Source organism: Pollicipes pollicipes, unplaced genomic scaffold, assembly GCF_011947565.3.
Source record: "Pollicipes pollicipes isolate AB1234 unplaced genomic scaffold, Ppol_2.1 Scaffold_4881;HRSCAF=5763_pilon_pilon_pilon, whole genome shotgun sequence".
In the NCBI taxonomy this organism is placed as follows: domain Eukaryota; kingdom Metazoa; phylum Arthropoda; class Thecostraca; order Pollicipedomorpha; family Pollicipedidae; genus Pollicipes; species Pollicipes pollicipes.
The window spans coordinates 31,135,327-31,155,926 of record NW_023596576.1 but is presented as its reverse complement, the minus strand read 5'-3'; the positions used below and the strand labels follow the sequence as shown (position 1 = coordinate 31,155,926).

The 20,600-nt window shown below is 50.6% G+C and overlaps 1 protein-coding gene across 2 annotated transcripts in view; it reads right to left on the bottom strand.

Annotated features, from left to right (window-relative positions):
- LOC119099813 (uncharacterized) overlaps positions 1-20,085 on the bottom strand; it is a 33,809-nt gene extending 13,724 nt beyond the window's left edge. For both annotated transcript variants that reach the window (XM_037222892.1, XM_037222893.1), the window contains exons 1-3: positions 19,958-20,085; positions 4,496-4,713; positions 2,099-2,210 (exon numbers count right to left, since the gene is read on the bottom strand). In XM_037222892.1, coding sequence (XP_037078787.1) covers positions 2,099-2,210; positions 4,496-4,713; positions 19,958-20,003 — 376 coding nt within the window. In that variant the 5' untranslated portion in view covers positions 20,004-20,085. The remainder of the gene's footprint in view (positions 1-2,098; positions 2,211-4,495; positions 4,714-19,957) is intronic.
- Positions 20,086-20,600: the final 515 nt, after the last annotated feature.

Genomic DNA, 20,600 nt, shown 5'->3' with positions numbered 1-20,600 from the left:
ATAATTTGTGACGCTTTCAAATGTGGACAGAGGCGTGGTCAAGGTGAGGTAATTCCCAATTCATTTACAAGGCACAGTCTTTTGTATGGCTCACTCAGTTTGACCGACGTATCGTCTCAATTTCACCGAACTGTAACCTGTATAAAACTCTAGCATTCTCGTTGTCATTCGTCAGTGCCATTTTTGGAGGCCACGGCAACAGGCATATTTCTGAGCCACACACATCTGCCCATAAACTCACGGTTATGGGCAGTCATAATTCTGTTCTGGATTAGGAGGCGTTCTATGCATCAAATAATCATTTTCTAGCACAGAATATCATATTTTCGGACACGAAGCCACAAGCTCTTTGTCGAATGAAGAAGCCCTGTATGAGTCTGATTAAACCTACTTTTGATTTTCATTCACTGGCATTCATTTGCATGAATGCTATACCTGTATCAACTTGATAGGAAGCACGTGTACCCAGCGTCCCCCCTTGAATGCGACGCTGCCTGGGAGGCGGCCCCTGTGAGGGGCCGCATTTTGTCCGGGAGGCCCCCTGCCAAATCGCCCCCCTTCCCCAACTCAAAATCCGTGGTGTGGCCCCGAGAACAATGATGTCGCTTGGCCGCCAGCGGCTCTGCCTGTGGCTGTATATAACTTGTGCCCCACGGCTGACTGGACCACGTGCTATAGTCACACAGTCGCGATGTGCGCTAATCGGTGTGGGGCAGCGGGCGCCGAGGCCAAGTGTCTTATTTGTGGCTAGCCGCTGGGGGCTCTGACGCTGGTCCGGCCCGGCGTCACAGGGACAGGATGATAACGGGTGGGACGGCTCCATTACCCGCTGGGCCGACGTTGTTTCAGGCCGCGCTGATGTCACAGTTACACTGAACTGAATGACGATTTATCTCTGAGGGAGATAAGCGGATATAAACGACCGCAAAGTGCATCTCAGGTTCATCTCATGTCGGTGGCTTCCATTAGGCGACAGAGTGAAGGCTATTTCTCTACTCACGGCTTTCGTCACTGCCTCATGGGCATCAGCATTGACTTTCACCGACTGACGCAACCCTTTACGGCCTTCCCAGCGATCCTGCTCTACACAATTATATCAGCTAGATGAGCTTCCACAAAATGTTACATTTAGAGAACATCGCACTTTGCCGCTGCGCCGCGTGGGCGGAGCGTGACCACACCCACTTTAATAAGCACTTATCCCCATGAATGTTTCCCCCCTCAATATCCGCCACAAACGGCAAGTTTTTTGCATACATTCGTGTCTGAACCGTACACACACTCCGGCAAAACACTTTTTTAGGTCAGATCGCCACCCCGGTCACTATTTGCGACCTCTAGTCTCCGGGACGCGGGTACACCCTTGTAGCACACTGACCAGCTATGCCAGTCCATCAGGACTTAGCAACGTTACGCAAAAGTGCGTGCGTGCGTGCGTGCGTGCGCGTGCGCGTGCGCGTGCGCGTGCGCGTGCGCGTGTGCGTGTGCGTGTGCGTGTGCGTGTGCGTGTGCGTGTGCGTGTGCGTGTGCGTGTGCGTGTGCGTGTGCGTGTGCGTGTGTGTGTGTGTGTGTGTGTGTGTGTGTGTGTGTGTGTGTGTGTGTGTGTGTGTGTGTGTGTGTGTGTGTGTGTGTGTGTAGTGGGGGGCAAAGCATATTTTCAGGTAAATTTTTAATGCACACGGTACTGCAATGTTATATTTTTTGTACAAGGTGACTGACCAATGCCCCTCCCCCACCTTCCTTTGTTCCAACCACTGAGCAGTGCATCGTCACTAGCGTCATCAGGTTACTAAGAACTACAAGTTCTGCCCACGACACTTTGAGAAATGACTAGTAAACCATTGGTTTTTGCGCTGGATCATGTCGCCGCTGTGCATTCAATCTGACCGTCTACCGCAGGTGCGCCATCAGTTTTTATTTGCGGTGGTGGGACGTCCACTTGCTCCGGCGATGTATTTAAGGCATTAGCCCCTACTGGTGTCGTTCACTGGGCCATACCAATGCCGTTCACTGGCCCATGTTACTGAAACAAGTAAGTGACGTTCACTAACACCACATTGGCGACGCTCACTAGCCCACGCTGGTGTCGCGCACTGACCCATGTTGGTGACGTCGGTGTCGTAGTGAGCGCCGACCACCAGGATGTCATCCTCGGCGTCAGAGTCCCAGTGACGACCGGGTACCACGGCCAACAGGTTCACGCCCTCCACCTGGCGACAGGTCAGCTTACACGGGTCACCACTGGCACACGTCACCACTGACACACGTCACCACTGGCACATGTCACTACTGGCACACGTCACCACTGACACACGTCACCACTGACACACGTCGCCACTGGAACACTTCACCACTGGCACCGGTCACCACTGACAAATGTGCCATCGACGCAAGTCGCCACTGATTCATGCCACTACGGCCACAGGCATAGCTCATCACTGACACGGCTCACTGCTAGCACAGATGACCACTGTCACGACGCACCACTTATACAGGTCGTGACTGACACAATGTCAGTCAGCGGGGGTCACAATTGGCTCAAGCTATCATCGGCCACAAACAGGTAACCACGAACACAAATCACCAACGGCACGGGTAACCGCCGCTACATGTTGCCACTGACACAGCAGCTGTTGTCACTTTGCCGACATTGTCACATTTCCTCACTGGCATGGGTCACAATCGACACATGTTACCAATGATACCGGCCCCGCTGACGCACCGCGCCACCGAGACAGGTCACTGACGGCGCAGCTCGCCAGCGGCGCGGATCACCACCGGCACTGGGTCAACTCACGCTGGACTCGGGTCACCATTGACAGGCCTGCTGGCGAGTCTGCCCTGTCATCGGTCACCACTGACAGGCCTGCTGGCGAGTCTGCCCTGTCATCGGTCACCACCGCCTCAGGTCACCACTGGCAGGCCTGCTGGCGAGTCTGCCCTGTCATCGGTCACCACCGCCTCAGGTCACCACTGACAGGCCTGCTGGCGAGTCTGCCCTGTCATCGGTCACCGCCGCCTCAGGTCACCACTGACAGGCCTGCTGGCGAGTCTGCCCTGTCATCGGTCACCACCGCCTCAGGTCACCATTGACAGCCTGCTGGCCGAGTCTGCCCTGTCATCGGTCACCACCGCCTCAGGTCACCACTGACAGGCCTGCTGGCGAAGTCTGCACTGTCATCGCGTCACAACCGCCTCAGGTCACCCCCATTGACAGGCCTGCGGCGGTCTGCACGCAGCGTTCACCACCGCCCCTACAGTGTCACCCAATCTGAACAGGCTGCTCGAGAGAGTCATGCAATGTCATCGGTACACCACCGCCTCAGGTCACCATTGACAGCGCCTTGCTGGCGAGTCTGCCCTGTTCATCGGTCACCCCCACCGCTCAGGTCCCACTGACAGGCCTGATGGCGAGGTCTCCACTGTCATCGGTTCACCACACGCCTCAGGCTCCACCACCGCACTAGTCACATTGACAGGCACTGCTGGCGAGGTGCACTGTCATCGCCTTCACCGCAGCCCTCAGGTCACCACTGACAGGCCTGCTGGATATGTCTCTGACTGCATCGGCTCCACCACCGACTCAGGTCACCATTGACAGGCCTGCTGGCGAGTTCTGCCCTGTAATCGACGGCCATCCCCGCAGCAGTCGCCCACCGAAACAGGCACCGTCACCCAGGAGTTCAGACACGTGGGAAACGGGGCGCGCGCCCTTCGTGTTATCGGGAATTCAATGTATGTGGCGTCTCACGAAAATCGATGCCCTGGAAGTCCTGGATGCCCCCAGCTTTCTCCTGCAGCGGAGCCAAGCTACCGGTGCCAGTCGCCACTGATGCAGCTCGCTGTGACAATGTCAAAAGTCGCCGCTGATATTGCACTACTGCCAAACGTCACCACCGCAATGAACCACCACCGACGGTCAAGAACGACCCGGTACAACAGCGGCACATGTTACAGTCGACGCGGTTTCGCGCAGAAATAGGGCACGAAACCCGGAAGGGGCTGACCGAGTTAACCGCAGCACAGGCATGAACTCAAGGACGTTTGAGAATTTAAAAATACCAAGTGTTTGCAGTCTGCGCATTCCATCACAGCCGGGTCACTCGATCCGCTTACAGCACGGTTTCGCACGGCTGTGCTGTTCCATGTGATCATATAATTTGACATCGGAATGACGCATCGCCGCATCCGAGCCACGTTGCCCGATGCCGATTCATTATAGCTCAGCTATGGCTTTCCAGCAGGCGCCGATGCGACCGCCATGAACCACTCATGCAGTATGCGTAGTTCGGCAGTGCCCCAACCATTTGCTGTTCACGTCGGACAAGTCAACACCGGCTATCCGTGCATACCGATCCTACACGCGAACACCAAACAAGGTGCCTGAGTGGCTCCGCAACTTTTGCCGGCGGCGCGCACCAGCCGTCGGCCCCACACCGAGGTCCACCCCGATGCGGCCGCGAGGCCCAAACCAGCCGGCCAGCCGGCCACTCACCAGCTGCGCAATATCCTGGTCGAAGAGTACGGTGGTGCTGAACACTTGGCGCGTCACGTTGAGGCCGAGGGCGCGCAGGTAGCGCTCGCTGAAGTCGCGCGCCGCCAGCCAGTCCGTGCGGCCCACCTGGGGGTGGCGCAGCGGGAAGAACGCGGTGCTCATCAACCGCTTCGGCAGCGAGTCGGTCACCTGGGCCTCCGTCAGCATAAGCAGACACCCTGCGGATCACATCGACACAAAGATTCAGTTCTGTTCTGGAAAGAGCAGTGAATTTGATTCCACAAGTTGTTTTTAACACCAGGGATTTGCCGGCATTCAAAAATTAATCCGGTGAAGGAAAAACAGTCAAACGAGAGCCTTTGAACAACGTAGAACTAAAATTAACTACTTTTACGTATTGTTTTCGGCGGTAACGCTTTAAATTAAAACCATGTAAGAATAAAAATTAGCATATGGCGCCAACCGCCCCACAGGCCCAGAGTTGAGATCAATATTTTACAGGATTATTGCAGCGTGGGGAGGAAACTCTTGGTGAAGAAAAACAAGCCAAATGCATCGGGAGAGTATGCCGCAGCTGCCTTTTTACATATCTTCCTAAAAGACACGTTTGAGTGAGCCTAACTCGTTGGTCGGGTATTAATTCCACACTTCTAATTCCTTAAGTCGTAGCCGAGAGCAGCATTTGCCCTACCGGTATGCGCCACCATAAGCATCAAAATCCCCGTAACGTCGTTTTGTGATCGTTGAAGGTTTAGCTTGACGAAATTTAATGTCAAATATTCACATTAGCAAGCAATGTTGCCCTTTTTCAAAAGCGGCGCCTGGAAATCAAATCACAATGTGGGTTTAATCCCAGACCAAAAAAAAGATCGTTTCATGTGGACTGGGTAGAGGTTACCACTTGGTAGGGTCCAAGCTCCGCCCAGTCCCAGGACTGCACTGGTGTGGCTTTGGGCCTGGTCAGTCAGCTCCCCTCGCCAGAAGTCTGATGGCAGAAATCCCTTGTCGTGACATCGAACCTTGCACAGTCTCTATCCCGGTCAAGTCGAAACAGCTCTGCGGTGCTGATGGAGACGGTCTGCGGTGCCGATGGAGACGATCTGCGTTGCAGATGGAGACGATCTCTACTGATTGTTTTACCCTGATCGGGTCACTTTTAAGAGCCTGGCAAGCTCTGGTGTAAATACCCTTTTCAGCTAACCTTGACTAACCAAAGCTTCTCAGGACTCTAAAATAAACAAGCCAATCCACGGGTTTTGACTTCTACAGCTGGCTGGTCGGAACAGTCAACAGAGCAAGATGTTGCTAACGTGTCTGGCGGGGGCGTGTTTCATGGTCAGCAATATAAATATTTGGTTCAGTACCTCCGGCTGCAAACACCGAAGTGGGCAGGCTTGCCGTACGTAAAACCCATTAGCTGGTGATGTCGCATAACACGCCAGTCTTATGGCCTCGTCTAGCGTAAGCATATAATAATTAGATAGACAGAGCACATGCGTCGCAATTACAAAGCAAGGCTGCGGTCGGAAAGCGTTTTGCCTGAAGGGTTCTTTTTCAACTACAGCAGGTTCGGGGTTCGGTGAGTTGAGGTGAGGTGAGGTGAGGTTTGATTTGCTTTAGTTTAGTTTAGTTTAGTTTGGTTTGCGTTTGGTTTGGTTTGGTTTGGTTTGGTTTGGTTTGGTTTGGTTTGGTTTGGTTTGGTTTGGTTTGGTTTGGTTTGGTTTGGTTTGGTTTGGTTTGGTTTGGTTTGCTTTGGTTTGGATTGGTTTGGTTTGGTTTGGTTTGGTGTGGTTTGGTTTGGTTTGGTTTGGTTTGGTTTGGTTTCGGTTCGGTTCGGTTCGGTTTGGCTTGGTTTGGGCCTGGCTTGGTTTCGGCCTGGGCATATCTCTGGTATGATTCGATTTGCTTCGGTCCGGACCTGTCCGGCCGTTACGATTTCGGGAGCTTACATATTTGCTACCACTGAGGCCAATGTTACGGAAAAAATGTCACTGTCTGTTAAAATTACGGCACCGAAAAAAGCACGGCATTTTCCCAAACATCATGAAAAAAGAAAACGTGACGGCAAATCTGTCTTGTTTTGGCCGCGTTCGATCTATCGTCAGCACGTTTGACAGCTAGAATGCGTGACACTAATCACTGTCACTTGCCTTTTCATGGCCATTCTTAGCAGGTCAATCCCCTCCTCACCTATCTTGCGACGTATTTCCCCTAAAATTAAAGACAAGTGACTCACCTCATCTAATATATTCGCCAAAGCAACGGCTACCAAATCCAACTCCCGCTTCAGTCAGTGATTTTTTAAATTCTGGTAGCGCTTGCTCTCCATGCTGACGGACTGACAAAAAAATATTGGTATCATCGTCAGCCGGTGCATGACGTCACAGGCCACGTGACCTTATGGTCACGTGACATGACGTAGGGTGAATACTGGCCGTGACTGGTGCTGACAAATGTGCTGACGACATATCGAACGCGGCCTTTCTAATGTCATTTTTTCTTCTCCTACTTACGCATTTTTTTACAGGCAACTCGGCTGGCGCATTGTGCACCGGAGCAAAGAAGCTCTCAGGGGATCATGGTCTCAAGGTCTCAAGGTACTTTAAAACTTTGAAAATGTTATGGCAATTTTAAGCATAAATCGTACTAAATGTCCAACACATATTGTATGACTTTTAATTTGTGAAAAACAGTGTCTCGCAGGTAAAACCTGATGAGCTGCATTACCATGCACCTTCGTTGAGCCTGTGTTTTGGGGGTAACTCACAGTGAAATGCGGTGTTGTAACAAACAAAAAAATTGCACAGAAATTGTGAGCAAACTTGCAATTTTCTAGTTCCATGCGTTGTGCAAGCGAAGGATCGCAACTTTTTGACATTTGTATCTGAATCAGGCGCTTGAAATGGGTCTGACCACTGGTGGCGCGTGCCAACGGCTCGCATTTATATTGATGTGACGGGGAGTGTGCGTGCGGGGTGCGTACTGCCAATAGAGAACACTGTTTTGTTATTCTTTAAGTGTAATGACTCCCAGTAAAATGTGATATATCAATAATCGCCTGCCTCTCACCCTGTCAGGAAGGGCAGACACCACAAGGAATCGAACCCCGTACCTCTGGTTTCCAAGAAGCGTAGTGGTTAACCCAGACGCGTCGACCACTGCACTACCGGCACCCGACCTTGCCAACATGTTGAGCCTATTGCAGTATTACAGTATGTAATTAATCCATTGTAGGCCATTATAGTAGCATTTCATTTTGGCACTAGGGGTAAGCCCGTATGGCTCGTTAATGCACATGCTTGGTAAAAGCTCGCATGATACAGCTTTGCAAAAAATGTCTTTGCCTTAAGAATTTTAAAACACAGTGTTGTATTATTATGGATGCACATGCTAATGTCTTAGGAGATTTTGTGTGCAGGGAAGCATTGCTTGTACGTCATCAATGTCACACCTTCGGAGAATTGAATTGAGAAAGTACAAAGTAATGTTGTATGTGACCGGGACAGTTTGATAAAAATATTCGGCAGCTCCTGGCATATGTGTTTGCTCATCTAGTTCAAAACCTATTTTTATTGACTGCAACTTCTGTGAGATGCTGGCTGTTGGGAAAGGTGGAAAAGTATTGCTGTTGGTTTCTTAGATGGCACAATATTTCGATCATGAGTTTTGTGTGCACTGACAGTTTTGTCAGTTCCTTGCATTTCACCCATCTAACCATCACTCTATGTTCTTGTCATGTCTCCAGCCTTGTGTAAGATCAGCGGGTTTGCAGTGTCATTTTACTACGTGTAGTATTTTCTCGTTGTGCATGTGTTATTACTCGTGTGAACAATACTTTGGACTGAAGCAGCCTGACAGCTGCGGCATGCCGCATCGGCTGTGAAAGTACTGCATTCATTGAAGTAACCCATCCTTTTCTAGGACACTGCTATTAATTGCAAATGTTGTGAGCAGTATGATCACTTTGAGCTGTGCAAAATGTCCATGATGGTTGTTCTTTTTCCATTACTCTATTAATATGGAATTAGTTGTTATTGTGTGTGTCATTGGGGCTTTACGACGCACTCAGCTGCTTAGGCAATATGGCGTCGCCTGCCTCTCACCCTGGCAGGAAGGGCGGGTACCGCGGGGAATCGAACCCCGTGCCTCTGGTTTCCCAGATGAGCAGTGGCTAACGCAGACGCCTTAACCACTACACTACCGGCATCCCTTAGATGTTAATGCATGACAGTTCTCGGGAATATGGTAGTATGATAGATTCCTGCTATAAAGTGTGGTTATCTGCATGTATCTGCAGGTTCACACCTTGTTCATCAAGCATGCTGTTCAACGTAACCATAACATATAAATTTGTAGGCGATTGTTAGCAGTGAGTGGCAATGCTGACTCATCTATGTTGGTCGAAGGGCTTAAGCCATTAGCTTTTAGTTAAGGATTGATTTTACAACAAGCACGGAGTTTCATCTTACAATGGGACTTCTCTATGATGCCGTCCAAACCAGGTACATTGTTTTTGTTAGTCATCTGCTCGTCACTTACATTTACATTAATTCATTTGTGTGTTGTGACAGGATGTCGCTGCAGCTCTGAAACTGGGGCAGGCCAAAAAGTGCATCGTGGGGCAACAAGAATTGGCTTGCATTTCGTTTTTAATTGCAAATTCCGTACATGGTCGCATGCCCTAGTAATGTGCACGGCAAAGTGTCTTACCAATGCTCTCCCCTCAACGGAATATAAGAAACATTGGGTGCAAGTGACTGCATAAAAGTATGGATGGGACAATATTGAAACATTCATGGCTTCATTTCCCATCTTAAATAGCTAAAATCTCACTTCAAATGCACGAGTGTCATGCCGCAGTCGACAGAAAACGTCGGGGAAGGGTGGCGTTTTTATCTGACGTAAAATCTGTCGTTCGTTTACAACTATGGCGCAGTGCCGCGCTAGAAATTGTCTCGCAAATGGTTTTATGACACTCAAACAGCCCCATTGTCTTCTCGTTCATGACGTATTTTGCGTGCCATTCTTTTTTACCAGACGGCTTATAACATTCGCTGGCCTGAAATTGAAGAAAAAGGGAGCATCGGTGGCGTTCTGATTTATAACATTGGCCACTCGCCGCGCATTCATGCAGCCGTCAGCAACGTTCTCGTTCCAATGATATTTGGTACAGCTAGTGGCGAACGATTTGTGATCCATCGCTGTAAGACTAAGGTTGCAGATCTTTAAAAATTTTGCTGCACACATTTTGAGGCATTTACATGCAAGCTAGTTGCTTCCAATCATTTTACTAGGACCAAAACAAGCACGTTATCTGCGACAGTCCGACACATTTAATATCCATCGATGTTTGTTAGCAATGGACATCTAGTGCCTGTGACCAAGCTCGTGTAAATCTTCTACTTCGCGGCAAATCCCCAGTGACGACACAACGGGCTTCCCTATTTTGCAATGTTAAAGGCCGGGGAGACTGCCCATTGGGCGAACTAATGTCTGCTTAATTCTCATGAGAGAGAGGCCTTCCAATGTATCGACCATTCCTGTTTGCATGGTTTCTAAGAGTATGAACCTGAACAGCCAGCTCATAGTTTAGCGTCGTTAACATCACGATGGCTGAAAACTCTCAGGTCTCCTATTACCTCACTTGTAGCACGCCACGCGGGGATCATCAATCAAGTCTCACTGATCATCAACAAAGACATTCAAGATTTCGCAAAACCATGAGCGTAACCGTCCCTAAGACTTAAACAAGGGGCTACCTTAATGTAAGGCGAGACTGCTAATGCGGTGAGCATATGACATGCAGGCCAATAGTGCCCAGAAATTTCAGCACACGATGCGTTTCTATCCCAGGATGTTTTCCGGTTAAAGACTTCAGCGACCTGGGGCAACCAAAGAGTTGCTATCTCTCGGAAGGTAGCTGTAGGCAGTCGATCAATACATGGGTGACCGTCAGCACTTATCCGCACCTGCCGTGTGGGGCAAGTTCTTGAGTGCTGTTTAGTCGAAATATGTGCGTGCTATACGTATGGCCAATGCGTATGCGTGCATGCGTTCTCTTCTTTACGTGATTTCGGAGACGGTGATGATCAGACGCCTCCGGTTGGTTTGATAGCTTTCAGCCTGTTTGAAAGGTGCTTATCGCTCCATCTGGCCTGCCATTTGACAACCATATGTTAATTCGCTTTTACGTGCATGTCATCTGCGGGGATTCGCAATGTACTGTCAGGTGATAAGGAGCGTCGCAGACTTGGCCGTCTGGTCTGCGGACTCGTTGCCAGCTAGTCCCATGTGGTGTGTGATACAGACCACTGCTGTGCGATTATCATCCTCCCCAAGCGCAGCGAGTCTTGTTGCCATCAACAGTGTTAGATACGTGTCGGACGTGTGGACGTTCTCAGTGAATAGAAGGGAGCTGAGTGAATTAGTTAAGATTGTGGAGTACGAAAGCTGAAGTTGTTAGGCACCATCAAGGCAGCGCGAGATGGCGAACAGTTCAGCAGTAAAACAGAGGACGAAGAGGGCAGTGATACCCGCTGACAACCTCGAGATGACACGCATGCGCATCCTGTAGCGTGTGCTGTTTTTAACAGTCGGTGGAGAAATTGCAGAGCGCTTTTACGCTGCATAAATAAATTTCTAGCTCCCTGTTTGAGTGCGGCAGGGTGCATAGATTCTTTCTGGAACGTGCTAAGTGATGTTTTACAGATGGGCTGAACGCTCAGCCGCGGCTCTGGAGCTTTTCTACAGCGGAGCTGTGTTTGGCGCTAATTAATCGCGACATCGCACAGCCAATCATTCACACGAATACGGGGTGGTCGGGCGTTGCTGGTCCTTCCCTGAGAAAACGACTACATTCGATCGGTGCTCAAGACCCAGTTGTGTGCTGGGTGCGTGGGAAATCGGCTAAGTTTCATCGCGGACCGTATTTCCAAAGCGTCTCAAATCAAGGGAAGGTTCACAGCTGATGTAAATTAAATACGTTTTTGATAGCAAACATTATGATGTGATTCAAAGAGTACTACAACTTATTGTGTTCAGCGCACATCGCATGCATCACGGCATACTATCCACCTTAAAAGTTTCATCTTGACTGAATGCAAACAACAGCAAATTAGTTTTCCATGGCAGCTGATCGGCAGCAGCATTTCATGGTACTCCACGGCCTTATCCGCCGGAGCGTGGCATGTGACTTCGCCTAATTTGCGGCGTCTGGTGGTAAATAAACTGTCGATATCACCGGTCTATGACGATGGATGCTGCGGTGTGAACGAGGTGGGCTGGCGCTGGAGACGGCAGAACATGATTTACTCATGGGACGTTTGAAAACGTGAAAAATCTGTGGCTTTAAGATCTTCCATTGTCCCATTTAATTGTCACTTTGTTGTAACACACGGCTTCATTCAGGAGATAACCGGACCCAAATATAGAACATTTGTCAGCAAGCGTCCAGAGGAGATGCATCCCCGGATGCTGGGTACTTCAGGTCCCAGACTATGCTGGCAGCGAAGCGGTACTGATTACAGCGGCAAAGCTGATTTTCACATCACAGATGTAACTGTCAACGCTTCGAAGCTCGTGCCATCTAATGTCATTCTGCAAATGTGCCCAGACTCCGCATCCTCTCGTCAAACGTTCAGGGCGAGGTGACCGACTTTGCCGCCGTGCGATATTGTCCAGCTGAGACGGTGACGCCAACCTAACCTACCACCGGGTGAAACGTGGTCGGCACAGAGTGAACCCCAGACCCAGAATGCGCGACCCCAGACGTCGAAACGACTTGGTTCAACGCGGCTGCCGGCGCCTGTTGCGCCCGAGCCATCGGCGGGCGAGTGCGCGCCGCTGATGTAGAGCTCCTGTTTCCGCGGCGGCGGGTCGAGAACCGACAGTGACACCCTGTAACGTTAAAAACTGCAAAAACTCGAAGGAACCGAGAATACCAAGGGCACAGATACATAAGAAGTCGCGGGCGCTCTCCTAGCTCATGCGTAATGTTTTTTTAAGGCAGTTCTTACTTTGTCCTGAAATAGTTCTAAGTTTTGGCCTTGAACGGAATGCTCCGCATTTGGAAATATTGAAGCATGAATCAGATATAATAAAAAAAATCTCATTTGTACGTATTTGTATACCTTTAAGTGAAAAAGGCTGCTCTGAATAACGCAATATCCTTGTTTAATAAATATGCTCCTGAACACCTCATTGTATGATTACGTCATCGTACCTTGTACAACATTGATTGGGAACCAATTGATGGCCGCGTTATCTGGAAATCGTGCTCACGAGCGCCAGATATGCACGGCTCCAAAATTTTCCTTGACCTTGATTGCCGTATAGCCAATACAGTGACAATATTTGGATGGCGTTATTATGGCGTTATGGAAGCCTGGTCGGCATTGAAATAGTCCTCCCGAAAAAGTCTGTTCATTTTCGCGGGCGTGTACCTCAGAAAATAGGGCAGTTTAGGTAGTACGAACAGCAGGGGTGCGAACTGCACCGAATGATCTTCAAGGTAGTTGTTTTTGTTCAAACCCCCATAACAAATGTGGAACATTCTCTCTAGCACTGCTCTTGAAATAAACGAGCGCCGCCTGGTGATACCTCATTGACGCAGCGTTTAAATCCATGCCATTACAGTGGAAGATGAAACGTGAAAGAGGCCAAGTTCTGGTGTTTGTGATTTCTTAGGAGTGAAGAGTCCTTCTCAAAAGGGGATTTCTGCACGATTGAGAATAATGAAATAGAAATGCTGCCTTCGGGGTTTGATCTAATCGCTTTAACATTTCTATCCTTCCTTTGTCTTTATATCCCATATGAACAAAGGGAATGCAATTTATTTATCCACAGAAGTGATAAGGGAACAAGTCAAGCACTGACTCTCAGCTATTGCGGATTACTAATTGTCTACATGCATGTTGTTAATAACTGAAGTGCGCACCATACGTCTTGACATTTTATGCGTGTTGATTTCCTTCTTCAATGAACAATAATAATGCGGCAATGTCGTGACAGCTAAAGCTTCCGGCGCGGTGGAATGCAGACGGATGATGGACGAGCGGGGCACGCAAGAAATAAAGCACGCAATGCATCCATTTCAGGTGGTCAAGTAAGGCAATCGACCGCTTCATGACTAAACGCTCGGTGCTGTTTGGGGATCCGTGCAACATATGTCACGACCACAAAAAATCCTGGCACAAAGGGCGTATGAATGAAATAGTTTCACCGCTGCTGTGGAACGTGAACATTTGAGCATTGGGAATGGAAAATTGGGCGTTAGACATCACAATAGCCGTTCTCGCGAATATCGTGCTTCGATAGCGACTGAATATCTTACCGAATTAAAAATGCATAAAAAGCGGGTTCTGCGGAAAAGGCTAAGGGTTTTGGCACGCGCTAAAACCATCGAAATATTCCGTAAACTTCGATCCACATGCATTGCTTGTTTACTCCTCGCGTCCTTATTCCATAGTTAAGGTCTGCTGAAAAACTAATTGCAGGCGCTAAATCTAATATCAGTCAACCATGCGGGAGGCAGCGTGGACAAAACAAGCACTTCTTTTTCCTCTAGCATATGCCAGCTGGCAGCATGGCTCTGCAGTTTCCTTTAGCCTCTGTGCTATGACGGCGGCTTCCCTTACCAGCGTAAGGTAGCTGGTATTGCACCCGTACAGATCAGGCTAAAGAAGTCGTTTATGTCATGTGATCATCATACAGCCATGCATTTACATATAACTGGCGACTGATTTATTTTATGTGAGAAATGTTTCCAAAATGCTCGAAGTATTATCGCATCCAAAATAACAGGAATTTAATGAGATCCATTACATTCTGGATTCAGAAAAAGCCTAAGACACACGCGCCGCCTGCACACTTCAAGACACTTGCATCTGCATTCATCGGCATGCCATGAAATACTACAAAATCCAGCGAAACTTTAAACAAATCGAATATTGCACAATGTTGGCCCCTTTTTCATTAAAATTGCCATGCTCTCCTCTGCCGTCATTCAACCGCCATCTGCATTTTGAATCCGTGCCTGTGAGTGGAGACGACGGGTGTTTCGGGTAATGGCGCGACTGGGCGAAAGAGTGATTAAGAAAATGCGTAAGCCCGGACTCGCACTGGCACTGGCGTAGTAGGAACAGCCGGCAGTCATTTGAGATGCAGGTAGGAAGGCGGCCACATCTATGTGCCACACTAATGCAGCCGTTGTACCCATTGTAATCCATACATATCCCATGACGTATACGCAGGTCCTTGAGATCCGAAGACTCCTAATCCCAGCGTTCCGCAAGTATGTTCCTAGAAATGCCTGTGGAGAGTTCCAGGAAATAACGTGTAAAATGATGCCGGTTGCGGGTTGAAAGTTTAAGTCAGCCCCCACCCCCTCTTCCCACACCCACACGCACACAACGCGGCAAAGATGATGCAACCCAATATGATTTATTTCCTTTTTCTGTTTTTGTATTGCTTGGAATTAAAATAGGCTAATCATATAGATCGGGTCATCGGGCCGAGCAATGTGACATCTGTCGGCCATTGGGATCACTTCTTAAAGAGAGAATCCCACCTCTTTTGTACTTTTCACTTATTGTTGCATAGACCCGTTCCTTCGATGAGTGGTATGAGTTTTCTCGAAATCCTTCTGAACAGCTCAGAACTTCAATTAGAGGTAGCTGACCTTGCGTGAGAAATCTCATTTGACTCCCTGCTCACCACTATGAAAATAATGCATTTCATTTGCCTTGCTTTTTGCAGCGTGGATGCTTTGTAATTTTTGCAACAGACTTGTGTCAAATGTTTGTGCAATATCTGCTACAAAAGCTTGAAACGTTCTGTTAAGACAAAAAAATCAGAAGATTAAGTCATTATCCCGCCGATCTAACGAAACTTTACACCATGGTTTTTATTTCTCCCCTACGACGCTTATCACAGTGGCTGTTTTCGAGGCGCACGTTGGCTTTGGAAATGGGAGTACCACATGATTCATTTGACGAACTGGTTCAAACTTCATCCAGACACATTCTCGATTACAGTCCCTTGCCTGCTGGGCTCACCACAAACGTTCTTTAATTAGCACAAGCAGAGTCGCGCATGGTGGCGGCCATGATGACGGTGGTCGCGACTGCAAGGAAAAAGTATAATGTTGTCAAGAAACGTTGGCAGCGCAATTTGGACTCGAAAATAACAAAAATCAACATCGTTAATTTGTATTGACGGTGCTGCGGTGAAACAACCAGTGCTTTTATTACACGTAATTAGTCCTGAGGTTTTACTGGAGTATGTTTTTGAAATATGTCCTTGAGTTGGAAGACTCCCTTTAACAAAATAGGATCTACGCACACCAATGCCACTATCTTAATCTTCCAAAGAAAAAGTTGTGTCATCGCGATTGAAGCCGGACCGTCGGGTAAATGCCAGGTCTTTTGGACATCATACGATCTATTTCTGCTCCCACAACACCCTTCCTGATCCTCTGTAGCATTTCGTCATCCGTCTCTGAAAGTCGATCCGTTTGGGCCGCGGCTCCAGACGTCTCCCAGCCACAGCCGCGCCCGTTGGCTGCCGGCCCAACTTGGCGGCCCCAACGCGCCTCGACCTCGGTCACGTGCTGCCTCGCGGCGCTCCAGACCGCGACAAACGCGTGCCTGTCTGAGACGCGCGCACCGCGCCGCACGCGTGACGCGCCGACACGTGCGTGCGCGTGCCGTCGCGCGTCGGGCTCCGCTCAGCGGCACGTGCGATGACTTGAGATTGGCTCCGTCGCAACGTGCGCTGGGTGCGAGGTCGACGACGGTGCCGGGTCGGAGGAGAGGCGGGGGCCTGATCCACCGCGCGGCGTGGAAAGACGGAGGAGCGGCGGATGCCCGTGCCCCTCGCGCGGTGCGGGAAGACGGAGGAGTAGCGGACGTCCGGGTCCCCACGCAGCATGGAAAGATAGAGGAGCGGCCAACGCCCCCGCCCCTGTGCGGCGTGGAAGGATAGAGGAGCGGCCAACGCCCCCGCCCCTGTGCGGCGTGGAAAGATAGAGGAGTGGCCGACGCCCCGGCCCCTACGCGGCACGGAGAGACGGAGGAGCCCGTGTCCCTCGCGTGCGGCGTGGAAAGTCCGGGGAGCGGCAGACATATGTGCCCCTCGCGTTACGTGTGAAGACGGAAGAGCGGCGGACGCCCGGGTCCTTGCGCGACGTGGAAAGACAGCCGATCGCCAGCTGTTCATGACGCCGGCCCAGAAATGCGCTGTAGTAGCGGGCAGCCCCGTCGACGGCGCCGGTCTGCGCGTGGGTGACTGATGAATAATTCCCGCCGGTAACGTGTCAAGCCGCGCCTAGTGGCCCCTATCCGCAGCCGGCCCTGCGATAAGACATGTCAGCCGGCTGGGAGAACCGGCAGACGCTAGCCGATGATGTGATGGCGTATGCCATCGGATGTGCAGACACCCCCGCATCCCCGCAGATCCAGCGACAGCAGGACGTGAATCATCGGACGTACCATTACGTGCCACCCGCGACCGGCGGTGTGCTGGGGCGTGCCCCGAAACCACACCCACGCGTACAATGAATCTCACAATGTGCTACAGAACGACGATCGAGACAACGGGCACCGACGGTAACCAATGCACGGGGCAGAGCGCCAGCCTGTTGTGTTTTGTAACGCAACACATAAACAGCAGGGATAGGAAGTAGACCCCGGAGCAGCGAGAGGAAGAGTCCGATGATGATGCAGACAGAAGAGCGGAGAGGAATGCACGGAGAAGGGCAAGGGACGCTAAGGGGGTCCACTTTTTGGCGGACATGGAGGTAGGCAGGGCGGTGACGCTGCAACGACGGGGGCAGAGTTCGGGCCGGGCAAAAGGTACCTGGTGACCGCACACCTGACAAGGATCAACGCCACTCGAGACGGCTTACCAGCCCGCCGCGGCCGGCACTGGTCCCATGCTTGTGTCGAAGCCCAGTTGAAAGTACGTGTCACTTTAAGTTGCTTATTTAGCGTGCCTTTGATGAAATGCAGGAGGAGGGGGGGGGGGGGGGGGGCTCAGCCGAGAGGGCAAACAGGGCTTGTCATGATGGCAAGAGCCAACATTATACTTTACATTATACCTTACATTATCTTATACTGTTCAGAACTCCCACACTAACGTCACAATGTTTCCTACCTTTTTATTATTCCACCTGAAGCTATTCAGTCTCCGCTTGCAGAGTTAAAAAATGACAGAAATAGCTGTTGAACATTTCATTAGTGCCAGTGGGACACAACGCATAAGGGAACAAAACATTATTTCCTTTGACTGTTTGGAGGCTATCAGTGGCTCACATCGATTTGAAATCACGACTTCTAAACACGGCATGACCAGACGTTTTAATTTGGATGCAGATAATGCTGTCCCGTAATTATTATGCAATACTTCAAGAAATCCAGCCATCGCACGTTAAAGGTCACAATATGGGCGTCTTGATATCCTCCCTTCACAATTCACATACTGGGCGCGAAATCAATAAAGGATTCAGAACGACCGTGAACTTGATATTGGCGGACTTTGTTTTGAGTGCGCCGGTATCATCCATGCACTGGATGACATTTGGGGCCACTAAAAGAAGAAATAAATATAGTACTGTTCCCAAATACTAACGGCATGATTTGGAAACAAAATGCATAAAAGTAAGTTGCTTATAAAATCCCGTTGGTGATACAGTTGCACTTCCCAGTGCTGGTAATACCAACGACAGGGGCAGTTCTGGGGATCGCCAAAGTATGTCTTTGCAATATGCTGCCAAGGTGGGACCCTCCCTTTTAGTTGAGTTTTCGAAACCCCTTTATTGGTTTATCGTCATTTATGATAGGGCATTGAGCGAATTGAACGCTTTGAGCGAAATAATTGTTTGGAGGCAAAAAGGTCATCCGAAAATGAATTATGGAATGATGATTACGAAACATGGTGATGCATGCCGTGAAATAGCGAATGTGTGAAATAAATACAAGCAGGGCCGAAATACTTCTTTCGGTATCCATGTTTACGAGCGGAAAGCCTTAATCCAATTTAAACTTGGACCGTTTAGGTGATCAACTGTAAGTGTGCAACGCATTAAGGGCGCGCAAAAATTATTACGCTACATATTAAGTGTAGGCCGGGCGGGCTGGGAGGATGTATCAATCTGGAAGATCTCTAATGTTAAAGCATATCGATTTTCAAGCACGAACCTACATTCGAAATTTTTCTCCTCCCCACTTTACGACATTAACTGCACCCATCAGTGACCTGAGTGGTGTTTTTTTTTTCTACGGCGACGATTTAAGGGTGTGCTGCATAATGCATGGATCGACCTTGCATGGCGCGCCACATCTTCACGATCAGTTAGCACGGATATCGATGCATACCACAGCACTAGCTAGTCACAAACTCGAATGTTTTAGGGACATATTTGGAATGTTTTACGGATGAATAGTGCAGCCGCTGTTATGGGAAATGTCACAAACGGAATCAAGCTGGAATTGACGCATTCTTCTGGGTCCGCTGGGATCGAAGAAAGCGTGTGAAAGTATTTCGTCGCAACCAGCTCAGGGATTTCCAGCCAGCGCGCGACCAAATATGGGTTCTCCCATCAACATAGGTCCCCGTGGTTATAGTCCATGGTAAACATAGATCCTCGTTGGGTATCTGCTCATGCGGGGCGAGATCACAACCCCGCGGACACTTCCCCGCGCCGGATGGACATGAGCGTGCGGAACCCGGCCGATCCCCACCACCGCCACTCACACAGAGAACCCGGCCGATCCCCACCACCGCCACTCACACAGAGAACCCGGCCGATCCCCCCACCACACAACGCCACTCACACAGAGAACCCGGCCGATCCCCACCACCGCCACTCACACAGAGAACCCGGCCGATCCCCACCACCGCCACTCACACAGAGAACCCGGCCGATCCCCACCACCACCACTTACGTAGAGAACCCGGCCGATCCCCACCACCGCCACTCACACAGAGAACCCGGCCGATCCCCACCACCACCACTTACACAGAGAACCCGGCCGATCCCCACCACCACCACTTACATAGAGAACCCGGGCCGATCCCCACCACCGCCACTTACACAGAGAACCCGGCCGATCCCCACCACCACCACTTACATAGAGAACCCGGCCGATCCCCACCACCACCACTTACATAGAGAACCCGGCCGATCCCCACCACCGCCACTCACACAGTGAAACCCGGCCGATCCCCACCACCACCACTTACATAGAGAACCCGGCCGATCCCCACCACCGCCACTCACACAGAGAACCCAGGCGATCCCCACCACCACCACTTACATAGAGAACCCGGCCGATCCCCACCACCGCCACTTACACAGAGAACCCGGCCGATCCCCACCACCACCACTTACACAGAGAACCCGGCCGATCCCCACCACCGCCACTTACACAGAGAACCCGGCCGATCCCCACCACCACCACTTACACAGAATCGTCAGCAGGCGGCAGGTCTGCATTCTCGGCACGCCCATCGTCTCCAGCGCTCGTTTGGCACGCCGGGCGGCAGTTCTCTCGCGTCCGCCGGCACCTGTCCGAGACCCGCGCCGCCACCGCCAGCCGCTGAAGGCAACTGGGCTGGCCGCCAGCCGGTCGGTCCGGCCAGGCCGCCCCGGCCCTGGGCCGCGGCGCGTGTGACGCGTCCTCTGCCCCGCCCCCGCCCCCCTCCCCACCTCCCTACCGCTCCTTAGGCTCGCGGAGACGCGCGCGGGTTCCTGTCGGGGGACGGGCGGGGACCCCAGTTTACACTGGTATGGAGACCGAGCCGTGTCCTGGGGCATTTTAGCCGGTCAAACTGCATGGCTGCCTCCGGTCGTCAATGTTCGTACGTTAACTACCAAAATAGCATGAAATTAGACGTTGTTGAGCTTGCGTTAAACCAAGAAGCCAATTCGAATATTTGTTGTTCCGTGCTTTACATTCCAAAGTTGCGATAATCGGCAAGGCTGCCACGGACTTCGTGACATAGCAAGACACCAGAACAGTAAAGAGCTCTCTCTCTTACTTCTTAGCTCAAAACCGGTGTCCACAAACTGTCCCTTATTCCAAAAATTAATACATGACGAGAAAAA